Source organism: Scyliorhinus torazame, chromosome 18 (genome assembly GCF_047496885.1).
Source record: "Scyliorhinus torazame isolate Kashiwa2021f chromosome 18, sScyTor2.1, whole genome shotgun sequence".
Lineage (NCBI taxonomy): Eukaryota > Metazoa > Chordata > Chondrichthyes > Carcharhiniformes > Scyliorhinidae > Scyliorhinus > Scyliorhinus torazame.
This window is the reverse complement of record NC_092724.1, coordinates 106,831,539-106,844,989: the sequence shown is the minus strand read 5'-3', so window position 1 is coordinate 106,844,989 and position 13,451 is coordinate 106,831,539. Positions and strand designations below refer to the sequence as shown.

The following is a 13,451-nucleotide window of genomic DNA, read 5'->3' as shown; positions in this document are numbered from 1 at the left end:
TATTTATTTTGGACAAGGCAGTTGCCATGTAGTTTTGTTTTTTGTTTTTGTTTATATATTATTTATTTATTTGTTTAGAACTGGCCACAGTTATTTATATTGCTTTATTGTTGTGTAAAAGAAACACTACGTAATGTTATGTTTGGCCAAAAAACTTGACTAAAATATATTTTTTTTAAAAAGAAAGAAACACGCGATTCAGATGTTGAACGTTCTGTGCATGTGAGGGACCAGTTTGCAGATGCGCACATTGAAAAAAGACGCAATTCGGAAGATGACCGTTCTGCGCATGCACGGAAGATTGCGCATTCTCACTTGAAAAAAGAGCGCACTCCGGTCGAGGATCGACTTGCAGGTAAAGCAAAACAGAGAACAACATAATAGGGTGGAAGATGGGAGGCATTAAATGACAGAGAGTTGGTGATGCAGGGTGAAAGGGAGTGGGAATGGAACAAATAAAGAAACAGAATTTGCGTCCAGGGGAGGTGTGGTTGATAGAATACTGAACAACTGCTGATCAAAAGCAAAAACAAGAGAAAGGTCAAAACATGGAAAGACAAGGAAAGAAAAGATAGGCAGAAGTTATGGGGCGGGATTTTCCGTTGCCTGACGCTGATATCGTAATTGGCGATCGGGTGGAGAATCGACTCCGAAGCCCAAATCGGGGCCAGCGCCGGCTTGACGGCGGTCAGCCATGCTCCGCTCCCTCGGAAATTACATAACTGCGTTTTCCATACCGCATGGGACACATGTGATCTCAGCGGTAGGGAATGCGGCAGAGCTGCCACACTTGGACGATATCCATGCTCCTGGCCGGGGGGACTGGTGGGGGGTGGCCAGGGGGTGGCAATGTTGTATGGCGTGACCGCTGCAGGTCGTCAGCCGTGTACATGCGCGGCCCAGGACTGGCCATTTTTGGCAGAGGGGCCGAGACTTTCACCCAGTCTCGCTGTTAGCCCCTACCAAGTCCCAGAATCGGTGAGGCGTCGGCGATTTTTTCATCGCAAACCTCCGGCAAATTCTCCATTCGAGCCGACACTTAGCCACTGAAACGGAGAATCCAGCCTATTATCTGAAATTGCTGCACTCAACATTGTGTGCAGAAGGCTGAAAAGTGACTCGTTGAAAGTTGAGGTGCTGTTCCTGAAAGTGGTGTCACTATTGCTTCACTGGAACAGTGCAGTCGGCCGGGGACAAAGAGGCAGTGTGATACCAAGGTGGAGAATTAAAATGGCAGGTAGCTTGGGGTCACGCTTGGAGACTCCCATTTGTCCCTGCACCACAAACTCTTTTGTCAGTTAAGGCGTCCTGCCTTCCGTCCTATCACACACCTTCACCTTTGTTCTTTTCCCATCCTCACCTGTCTCACCTGCACGAAACACATCAAATTTCTAACATTCCCCAGTTCTGATTAGAGGTTATTGACCTGGAATGTTGCCTGGGATTTTCCGACCATTGTGATGGGACCTGTCTGAGAAATTTGGTGGCCCAGCCAAAAGCCCACTGAGTTTGGGTGGGACCGTATGATCCCGGCCAACACAGGCCCACAAAATTCCACTCATTTACTCGGTTTCTCTCCACTGATGCTGCCGGACTTATTAGTATTTCAAGAATTATTGGGCGCGATTCAACCAGAAGAAAACAGAGTCTGGTTTCAGGCATTGAACGGGCTGTTTTTCAGCACCCCGGGCCTAACTCCTGGCGCTGACCGCCTGGCACCCTGACAGCCTGGCTGTGCCTGGGTTGGCACTGCCAGGGTGCCTGGGTGCAGTCCAAGATGCTCTGGTGTCAGTGGGAGTGCCAAGGTGCCACACTTCCCAATGCCTGACCACGCAGTGGTTTACAATAGACTGGGAGACCCCCCAGGTGCCATTACACTTGGTCCACCTTTCTGTGTGCCAGTAATAAACGGCACCCTGGCGAGGACTTCCAGGTGGAGCTGGTGAATCCCTGAGATGTTTGGAAATGGATGGGGTCCATTAGGGGCAGGAGGAACCCCAAACTATGTTCAGTGCATCTGTCAGTGATTTTTTAAATTCAGTCACCTCATTGACAATTTACTCCTGGGTTTCTGATCAATCGTAGAATTGTGGATCCACACAATCAAGCTTAAGGCTGTACTTCCAGTGCCAATCCACACAATGCAAGCGCAATACCTGTATTGACAGCATCAATCCACACAATGCAAGCACAATGCCTTTATTTGCAGTGTCAATCCATACAATGCAAGCTCAATGCCTATATTTACAATGCCAATCCATATAATGCAAGCTTAACGCCTGCATTTACAGGGTCAATTCACACAATGCAAGCTCAACGCCTGTATTTACAGCATTGATCCACACAATGCAAGCTTAGTGCCTGTACTCACAGCGTCAATCCACACAATGCAAGCTCAATGCCTGTATTTACAGCGTCAATCCATACAATGCAAGCTCAATGCCTATATTTACAATGCCAATCCATATAATGCAAGCTCAATGCCTGCATTTACAGGGTCAATTCACACAATGCAAGCTCAACGCCTGTATTTACAGCATCGATCCACACAATGTAAGCTTAGTGCCTGTACTCACAGCGTCAATCCACACAATGCAAGCTCAATGCCTGTACTCACAGCGTCAATCCACACAATGCAAGCTCAACGCCTGTATTTACAGTGTCAGTCCACACAATGCAAGCTCAACGCCTGTATTTACAGCGTCAGTCCACACAATGCAAGCTCAACGCCTGTATTTACAGTGTCAGTCCACACAATGCAAGCTCAACGCCTGTATTTACAGCGTCAGTCCACACAATGCAAGCTCAACGCCTGTATTTACAGCGTCAGTCCACACAATGCAAGTTCAACGCCTGTATTTACAGCGTCAATCCACACAAAGCAAGCTCAACGCCTGTGTGTACAGTGTCAATCCAAGCATGCAAGCTCAAGGAATTTGGGTTTTCTATCAGTGAGCTGGAAGTTGCAGTTTGGAGTCCAGTTAAGCTTGGAGTCCAGTCTTTAAGCTTGCTCTGCCATTCAATATGATCATGGCTGATCTGGTTGTGGCCTCAGCTCCACTTTCCTATCTGCCCCCATAACCCTTGACCCCCTTGTCTGTCAGAAATGTATCTAATTTAGCCTTGAATAAATTTAAAGACTAAACCTCCACTACCTTCTGGGGAAGAGCATTCCGCAATCTAATGACGCTCTCTGAGACAAGCATTCTCCTAATCTCTGCCTGAGAAGGGAGACCTCTTATTCTTAAACTATGTCCCCCAGATTTAGTCTCCCCCCCCCCCCCCCCCCCTCCACCACAAGGGAAAGATTCTATAGCTATCCACCCTATCAAGGCCCCTGAAGATCTTAGAATCATAAAATCCCTACAGTGCAGAAGGAGGCCATTCACCCATCGAGTCTGCACCAATTCTCTGAAAGAGCACCCTAACCTAGGCACAATCCCCCATCTTGCAACCCCTTATAAGTGCAATTAGTATATCCAATCCATCTAACCTGCACATCTTTGGACTGTGGGAAGAAACTGGAGCACCCAAAGGAAACCCACAGAGACACGGGGAGAACATGCAAACTCTGGAATTGAACCCGGGTCCCTGGCGCTGTGAGGCAGCCGTACTAACTTCTGTGTAAGATCAGTGCAGAAGGAGGCTATTCAGCCCATTGAGTCTGCAACAGCTCTCTGAAAGAGCACCCGACCTAGGCCCACTGCCCCGCCCTATCCCCCTGACCCCATCTAACCTGGTCACTCAGGGGCAATTTTAGCATGGCTAATCCACCTAAACTGCACATCTTGGGAGCACTCAGATGAACCCCACGCAGCCATGGGGAGAATGTGCAAACTTCGCACTGGCAGTCACTCAAGGCCGGAATTGTAACCGGGTCACTGGTGCTGTGAGGCAGCAGTGCTCACCGCTAACCACTGTGCCGCCCTCAATCTTTGGGAAGAACAATTTTACTTCTTAAAGATGTGTTTTACCTTTTCTTCGCGTGTGGTCCCTCCACCTTCTCCACCACTGCTGTCCCTGGGCTGCATTTCCAGAATAGTGCGGAAGAGCTTCTCTGAGGTCAGTGTTAGGAACCCAATCTCTGCATTGGGATGGAGACCATACAGGTAGGGAGACTCGGGTGGAAGCAGATCATCAATGTACTGACAGAGGAAAGAAACATATTTAAAACATAATGCAACTGAATTTGAGGCTACACTGTGGGTAATATAAATAGTTTTTCATGCACAAATACACAGGGTTTCATATTACTAAACTTCCCATGGCATGCCCACATGTAATCTGGAGCATTGTTATGGTTCAGCTGCTGAGTTGGGATGGTATTTACCCTGGTCTATCCTGTACATCCATTACCTGTTGACTGTGCTGACAGCTAACCTACTTGTTGAGGGACGATTTGCAGATTGATGGTTTTTCATAAACTAACTGTCTGTTTTCAGATGTAGGACAAAATCTGCAAGAAATGGGGTCGAAACTGCCCAATTTTGCACAGCAACCTTTTAAGATCAGGAAAGAGAGCCGTTCTGCCGCATCGCTCTCTTCTGTAGCTCAATTCGTATTCCAGGGATCAAAAAAAAGATTGTGTAACTGTATGTTTATGGGGATGCACACTGTCAGAAATTATGTTTAACAGTTAAAATTATGCCATTTGGTGTACCCGTTGCTGCCGTCCATTAGCTGGCCTATAATCAGCCCAATTGCGGCCGTTCTCTTACTTTGAGAGCCAGCATTGTTTAGACAACAGGTATCACAGTGTTTAGAAAGTTCCAGTGGTTTTGAGGGAGGGTTAATAAATCCATCAGTTAAAGTGTTGAAATGGTAATAAAAATTAATGGGAGTACAAAAATGTATGTTTTAATGAATGGCCAAAAAAGTCAAAAGCATCAAATTAATTTAAAGTCGGAAATGCTTCATAAGCATGTCCTTGACTATTAAAGGGAGAGTTTGGCACAAAAACATCTAATAATTTTAACCAGAGGTCAATCAGACTCAGACGCATGTTTAACAACAGATAGAAAATAAATTCAAACATGTCACCATAACGACAAGATTACTGAGAGCAAATGTGGTAACCAGTCAAGCATGTGAATCTACAAGTACATGGGGAATTATCATCTACCTGATGATAGCCATTGTAGTCCAAGTCAGGAGGAAGGGGAAATCCTGCTGCCAAGAGCACTTCTCCTTCCATCATCTCTGGTTTAATAAACTCCTCCAGGTAGGTTCTGCACAACCGCCTATCCCAATCATCTGTGATGTGTCCTCCATACATAATCTCACCAAACAGATAGCGCAAGTCATCATAGGGGACCTGTAATGAAGCAAATATTTATTGAAAACAGTAAGTGCTAGAAATGCATAGCAGATCCATCAGTAGATTTGAAGATAAATGATTGGCTAATGTTCTATTGGAATGCCTATTAAACATTGCCCTGTCCTTCTTCTCAACAGATGATGCTGGACTTGCTGTGTGTTTCCAACATTATCTAGCTAATCTTTCAGCATCCCAATATTTTTATTTTGTTACGTCTCCTGTATTTATTGTTTGCTTCTGTAGCAACCATAAGACGTCCGACAGTCTTGATAACCTCCCCTGAACATGTTCCATGTAGCAAAACTCATTGAGCAATCATGAATCTCCTTCCTCTCCAGCCCCAACTATGGAAGGTGCATCTTAAAAAGAGGCAATGAATCAATAGCACAAGATGAGAAAGACTTATTTATTTCACCGACGTTCTCTGGATCATCCATATTTGATTACAGAAAGTAGTAGGCTGCCCATGGTTATTTTCACTAGGTAAGAGACATAAATGAGACAAGCATAACCTTCTTCATCCACAGCCTGAGCTCTGCAGGGTATGGCAAATAGCTAAGCTACAGGTTTACATTTCTCACTGAAAAACAGTTAAATTGTCAAACTTAACCTGCAAACAGCAATCAAAAAACAAATCCTGAAAATAGTGTGAAATAAAAATGGAAATGAGCTTGTTTAGTCACCATCAACTGATCTGGCAATAAAGTGGTTCCTCAGATATAACCATTATCAGTTCACATTCTTTCCCGAAAGAAGGCACTTGACAAAAGGTTTTATAGGATTCAGTTCATTTCAGAAGACTGCGAAATGGGACAAAGCAATGATTTGAATTCTCAGTTCTTTTCTGAGTAGGAATCTAGATGAGTTATTCATTCTGTAAGCAGCTCCTTAATCCTCATTTATTTTTAACAGCTTCTTGAGCATAGGAGAAAAGAAACAGACTGCCCTTAATGAAAGCCATTTGTTCTCCCTCGTATGGCTCCATGCAGCATGGAGGTAATTCATTTCTTCTTATAGCACTTTAATTTTTAGGCCAACTCAAGAGTGCAGCAGTCTGATTTTCTGCCCACAACTCAGGAACATACAAGCATATTTTATCATCAATGTCATGATTGTTGAAATAGGTGCAGATTTAACATGAAACGCATTGTGAAGACAAAATATATTCTCAGTTTAGCTAGGATTTTTAAAACATCTACAATGGGTGCATTGCTTTCTCCTCCAGAGGGTCTGTTGGAGTCAACCATCACCAGAGCTGTGATAAATAAAACACCCACATTTTAATTAACAAAGTTTAAATCAGCAAAAACAGAAAGAAACGACCTGCATTTATAATAACAATTTTTTATTGGCTTACATTAACACTGCAATGAAGTTACTGTGAAAAGCCCCTAGTTGCCACATTCCGGCGCCTGTTCGGGTACACAGAAGAAGAATTCAGAATTCTCAGCTGGTACGGGAATTGAACCCGCGCTGCTGGCCTTATTCTGCATTACAAACCAGCTGTCTAGCCCACTGAGCTAAACCAGCACCCTTCACAACTGTGGGATATCCCATTGTACTTTACAGCCAATGAAGGTCATTTTTTGAATTGTAGTCGCCACTGCAATGTGGGAAACGAGCAGAAGAAATAGACAGCAATGTGCTCATGGTCAGATAGCCTGCTTTTCGGTATTGACCAAGTGTTCATTATTGACCGGTACCTCGTGAATCATAGAATCATAGAATTTACAGTGCAGAAGGAGGCCATTCAGCCCATCGAGTCTGCACCGGCTCTTCGAAAGAGCACCCTACCGAAGCCCACACTCCCACCCTATCCCCATAACCCAGTAAACCCACCCAAAACTAAGGGAAACATTTTGGACACTAAGGGCAATTTAGCATGGCCAATCCACCTAACCTGCACATCTTTGGACTGTGGGAGGAAACCGGAGCACCTGGCGGAAACCCACGCACACACGGGGAGAACATGCAAACTCTCACAGACAGTGACCCAGCCGGGAATCGAACCTGGGACCCTGGAGCTGTGAAGCAATTGTGCTAACCCTGCCTTCTTCGAGTCATGCAGCAGGATCTTTTGCATGCACCAAGGAGGGCAAACCGGACCTCTGACTCTTGTCCTATCCAAAAGATGACACACTCAATAGTGCAGCACTTCCTCAGCAATGCACTGGATTGTCGGCCGTGATTTTGTAATCAGAAGGTTCTGAGTCCCACGACAGGTATATGATTTACTGCGGTTTAATTTTGTGGCTGAAGTAGATTTTTGGCAGCTAACACATGCCAAAGGTAGGTCTCAGTCGGTATCCTTTCAGGGAAAATCAGAGAGCCCAGTTCTTGCAATCCATCTCTCACCTGACTACACCACACACATGGCTGCTTAGTACTCTGGCCACCCGGAAATTGAAAATTTCACCCGGGGAGCATTCGGTCCAACAATATTATTTTGTTTTCCTTCTAGTTTGTTACAAAAACAATTCAGCTAACTAACTGCCACAAATAGAGCTTGTAGACAACACTTTGGTAACCTTTTGTCGTATGTGAAAATATTTTTTATATTTATTCTTTCAGTGGACATGGGTGTAACTGGCAAGGTCAGCATTTATTGCCCATCTCTAATCGCCCTGTGACTGAGTGACTTGTTACTACATTTCAGTGAGCACTTAAGACCAACAACCTTGATAAAGGTCTGGAGTCACATGTAGACCAGACCGGTTAAGGACAGCAGATTTTCCTGCCTAAAGGACATTGGAAGGTAATTATGTATGTTTAAAACATTGATCTTTCATTACTTTTGAGGTCATCAGTCATCTTCACTGGAAGCCATCCAAAGGAACCAAACCTGCACATTGAATTCTGTAATCTCTTGCAAATTAAAAGAAATCTCTTCTCCAAGATTCCCATTCTTGGGTCTGGTTTAGCACTTCCTTGTCCAAAATGGGCCTAGCTCGTCTAATTTTTTGACCTTGGATGTTTTTTTTTCTTGTAGACTATTGGAAAATTGTTGGTTTTGGTGAGAAAAACGGTGTGAGTTTCCTCATGAAATTTTGAGCCCCTTAAGGAAGCTTTCTCCCCATGTGAACCATGCCATGCTCTTGATGGCTTAGAACAAAGAACAATACAGCACAGGACAGACCCTTCGGTCCTCCAAGCCTGCGCCGATCATGTGTTCTATCTAGACCAGCTTCCCACTGATTAATTCGTCTCAGGGAGATGTAGTCACTGGGTAGCTCCATTTAAATGCCTCCCCAGCACATTTCTCCCTGCAATTCCCCAAATTCACCTACCGTCCCCCCTCCACAATTTTCATTGGGTGAAAGCGTTATTGAATGGATGGATGGCCCCCATATTTGCGTCCTCATTGGCACCTCAAAGAAGCTCAAAGAAGTGATAAACTTCACCATGAAGCCTTGCACTGGGGTTCACATCAGTGTAACCTGTATGATGTAAACTTTCGTATGATCATCAGGGTTCAATGTTTGGGACTCTAATCAGTGGCAGTGAACCTTTGCCTTGGTATTTCATTGGCACAATTGACTTGTCAATGAAGGATAAAATTGCATGTCAAGCTAATGAATGCCTCTTGTGATAGATGAATCATAGCTGGTTAGATGTAAAGCCTACAATTAGCATGACAAGCACACATCTAGGTACCCTCATTCTCCCATTTCACAGCCCTACAACTTATTCCTGAGAGACAAACTTCCTAGAAAGTGCGATTGATATTCCTTAGAGTTAACTCCTTGGTTCTCAGAGTTCTGCCCTTGGGCGGGATTCTCCGACCCCCCGCCGGGTTGGAGAATCTCCGGGGGCTGGCGTGAATCCCGCCCCCGCCGGTTACGAATTCTCCGACACCGGATATTCGGCAGGGGCGGGAATCGCGCCTCGGCGCCCCCCCCCCCCCCCCGGCAATTCTCAGGCCCGCGATGGGCTGAAGTCGCACTGCAGGAATGCCTGTCCTGCCAGTGAGAGTCAAACCACCTCTCTTAACGGCGGGACTAGGCGGCGCGGGCGGGCTCCGGGGTCCTGGGGGGGGGGCGCAGGGTGATCTGGCCCCGGGGAGTGCCCCCACGGTGACCTGGACCTTGTGTGAGGTCCTACTCACAGTTCAGTTGTGCTTACCCTTCATTCCTCATGAGGGGATGCAACCGCTTCTTGAGAACCCCACTCTGACCATGCAGTCTGATCTCTCAGGGGACCCCAACCAGGAACCTCACAATCGCCCCAGTGCTGACCCACAGTATTCATCTCCTACCACCCACTTTCAAGCTCCTACTAAGGATAGGCATCCCCTCAGTGGTTATTTGGCCAAAAGCCCAGCAAGGAGGACTTTGGATGCAATGCCTGCATTCAAGCCTCCAGACCCCTTAAAGCAAGGGATGCCCCAAAGTGAATGAAAAGTAAGGCCTGCTAGCAACCCCTCCCCACCGAGATTGAGTAACTGAACCTCAACCCTAGCCCCAAGTTGAATTTATATGTGTCCCTCACGTCCTCTCCGGTGCATCCTGAGCAATGAAGAGCCGAGGGAACCATGACTGCCTGAGCAATATCCCTCTTGGAGGTGGAGCCGCCAGGTTCACCCTTTGGTAGACCTGTTGTAAATGACACCGTGCGTGCCTGGTGAATATTCCATGAGGGCGGAGGTCTGGACAGAGTGCTCGCTGATTACATGCTAATGTATTAAAATGAGGTTCTCAGGCTCCCGTGGACAGATTTGCACTAGGCCTCGAGAGTGGGGGGATGAAAATTCCAAAACCAAAATATACAGGAGAGAATAACGTTTTTTGATTCTCCCCAGATTCTGAGCTGAGCCAGCACCGAGTTTCTCACAGGTGGAGAGTGCAGGCTAAAAATCACCCATTTCCTCTTTTAAAAAAAAAAATTCCAGGTTTTTTAGTATTATTCTGCCGTTCTTTCTTTCAGCGTTTCTCTTTTTGTCCTTCTGCTCGGCCACCTCGTGTTATTTGGTCCTGCTTTTTTGCAATTTTGCTCACCTGTCCTGTGATCTGACCAGGTTCCCTAACTCAGGGTCATAACACCGGGCCTCCACCCGCTTTGGTGGATTCCTCAACTTTCAAGTCTGTAGTGAAGCTTCTTCAACGGTTTCTTCAATTTTTCTTCTCAGGCGTGTGTCTCCCCAGACAGGCTTTAGTTGCTTTTAATTTTCCATATGTTGGAATTGTCTGCTGGGTTCATTGTTTAAATACCACCTTTCATGCCATCCCTGATCACCATGTTGTGTTATGGGTTCATTTGGTGTCTCAATGTTGAGATCTTGAAACTTGTTTGTTTAGAAATGAGCCATTTCTTGGTATTCCTTAACTATGTACAGATCCCAGTTACTACCATGCATTGGCTGCTCGCACACAGGTAGCTTTCTTCTAACTGTTCTTTCAAGCTATTACCATGTGACGCTATACATCGTACCATGGGTGGTGACGTTAATACTTGATTGCCCGAGTACCTTTTCATTACATTGGCATGCAGGCACACACAACATCATGGAACAGTACATGTTCAGTACTCACAAATGGTTACATGCAGACATCCCAACTAAAATTCTACTCCACATCAGCCAGGTCAGTAAATGCATTATGAAGGCGAAAACACATCAATGATTCAACTGCGTATAAATGCTGTAGACTGTCACAATCAGAAGCCAGGTACAAATATGCCCCTTTAGAGTACAGTGAGTTATCATGTTGTATTAATTATGCATGCTGTCTATTTAGTTAAGTAGGTAAATGGATACCTGAGTAGCAAATGACATTTGCCATACAGACCTGATTAAGATATATTAGGATACTGCTTTGGAACATTATTTTGGAGCACTTTTGCTCCACAGTTTTACTGTAGTCCATAATGATTAGTATTCTTGCTGTGCTCAGAGCACTGCAGTTGCATTTCTCATTGATGTGAGAAGCTACTGAAAATATAAAGCAGTCACCAGGTAATGAAGTTGGGGGAAATCGAACCGAAATGCTCTATTAGACTGACAGAGACGAACATACAGACTTATCATAAGTCCACAATGGTTAAATAAGGGGCCAATATTCTACACTGCACTTAGCCATTTCACAAGCTGAATTCTTTCTGTTACAAGCTAAAATGCGTATGGTTTTGGATCAGAAATGCCAAGCGATGAGGTTGTGGCAAAATAAAGCAGGAGTCACATATCCACTGGCAATATTTTGGGAGCTATTTTTCAGATTGGATGCATCAAAACATTTTAAATGTTGCTTCATGTGAATGCTTGAAAAAATTGTTCTCTGTGACTTTCACCCTGCCTTCCCTTTCTTAGTCAGTGGTGTTTTATTGAGATGTGATTCCCAAGGTGACAGCTCCTGAGTAATTTTCCCAACCTGCCATTAGTCTTGACACAACTGTGACGGGAAGAAATACCTACTGATGAATTCAGATATGACCGATTAGTGATCATATAGCTTGTTTTTGTGTATGTTGTTATTATGTAGCTATGTTTTGAACAGATTAATACCTCATGAATATAACACAAGCAACAATACTGTACAAGTCTGATAAGCATTTACATGTGATCAACTTCGCTTGGAATTTCTATCCCTTGAGCATTAGAGGCCTGTCTTATTATAGAGCACATCACGGCCCCAGCAATTCGACTGCATCCTTACTTGGGTGTGGAGGAGAAACGCCCTGCGCCAGAAAGCTATTGTGCCTTTAACCTCAATGCAATACTGCCAGGACATACTGGAGAGAAATTATTGCAATGATCCTTAGGAATCCATGTCTGCGTGGATTTCCTCCGGACGCTCCAGTTTCCTCTCACAATCCAAACTGTGAGGGTAAGTGGATTGGCCCTGATAAATTGCTGCTTAATGTACAAAAGGTCAGGTAGGGTTACTGGGTTACAGGGATTATGGTACACTATTCCTTTACTCCCCCCCTTAGCTTAGCATATACACACAGATTTTAAAGGTTTTTTTTTAATAAATATTTTTATTCTCCTCCTTTTTCACATTTTCTCCCGCATTTACACCCACCAACAATAAACAATAATCAGCTAGATATGTCAATCCCCATAATAACGATCCTATCCGCCCACCAACCCCCAAACATCAGCCCGCATGTTTACATAAACAATGACAAAAAGGAATCAGGGATTACCCGTAGTCACCCTTAGTCTACACAGCCCCCCTCCCCCCCCCCCCCCAACTAATGTTCAATGTTATCCAGTTCTTGAAAGTGCATAATAAATAGTGCCCATGACTTGTGGAACCCCTCCGAGCTTCCCCTCAGTTCGAACTTAACCTTCTCAAGGGTCAAGTATTCCAACAGGTCCCCCCGCCATGCCTGGGCTCTGGGTGGAGAGGCTACTCTCCATCCCAGCAGGATCCGCCTTCGGGCGATCAACGAGGTGAAGGCTATGATATCTGCCTCCGCTCCCGTTTCCAACCCTGGCTGGTCCGACACCCCGAATATGGCCTCCTGGAGACTCGGGTCCAGTTTCACACGCACCACCTTGGAAATTACCCTAAACATCTCCTTCCAGTACTCCCCTAGCTTTGGACAGGACCAAAACATATGAACGTGATTCGCCTCCCCCCCCCCCCCCCCCAAACACACACACATCCTCTACTCCTTCAAAAAATCGGCTCATCCTCGCCCTCGTGAGGTGCGCTCTATATACCACCTTCAGCTGTATCAGCCCCAACCTCGCACATGAGGTGGAGGCATTCACTGTCCGGAGCACCACACACCAGACCCCCTCCTCTATGCCCTCTCCCAGCTCTTCCTCCCACTTTGCTTTGATCCCTTCCAGTGGTGCCTTATCCTCTTCCAGAATAGCTCCGTACAGCGCTGACGCTGCCCCCTTCTCCAGTCCCCTTGTCGTCAACACCTCCTCCAGCAATGTGGAGGCCAGTTCCTCTGGGAAGCTCTGTATCTCCTTCCTGGCAAAATCCCGAACCTGCATGTACCTAAACACTTCTCCCTGCTCTAGCCCATACTTCGCTTCCAGCTCCCTCAATCCTGCAAACCGACCCCGAAGAAACAAATCGTTTAGCGTCTTAATCCCCTTCTCTTCCCATTTCTGAAAACTTCCATCCCACCTCCCTGGCTCAAATCTGTGGTTCCCCCGAATCGGCATTTCCCTTGACCC

General features: G+C 45.6%; 1 protein-coding gene across 2 annotated transcripts in view; it reads right to left on the bottom strand.

The window, feature by feature from the left end:
* dnah9 (dynein, axonemal, heavy chain 9) overlaps positions 1 to 13,451 on the bottom strand; it is a 779,494-nt gene that overhangs the window by 77,743 nt on the left and 688,300 nt on the right. For both annotated transcript variants that reach the window (XM_072483125.1, XM_072483126.1), the window contains 2 exons: positions 5,123 to 5,314; positions 3,975 to 4,145 (listed from right to left, as the gene is read on the bottom strand). In XM_072483125.1, coding sequence (XP_072339226.1) covers positions 3,975 to 4,145; positions 5,123 to 5,314 — 363 coding nt within the window. The remainder of the gene's footprint in view (positions 1 to 3,974; positions 4,146 to 5,122; positions 5,315 to 13,451) is intronic.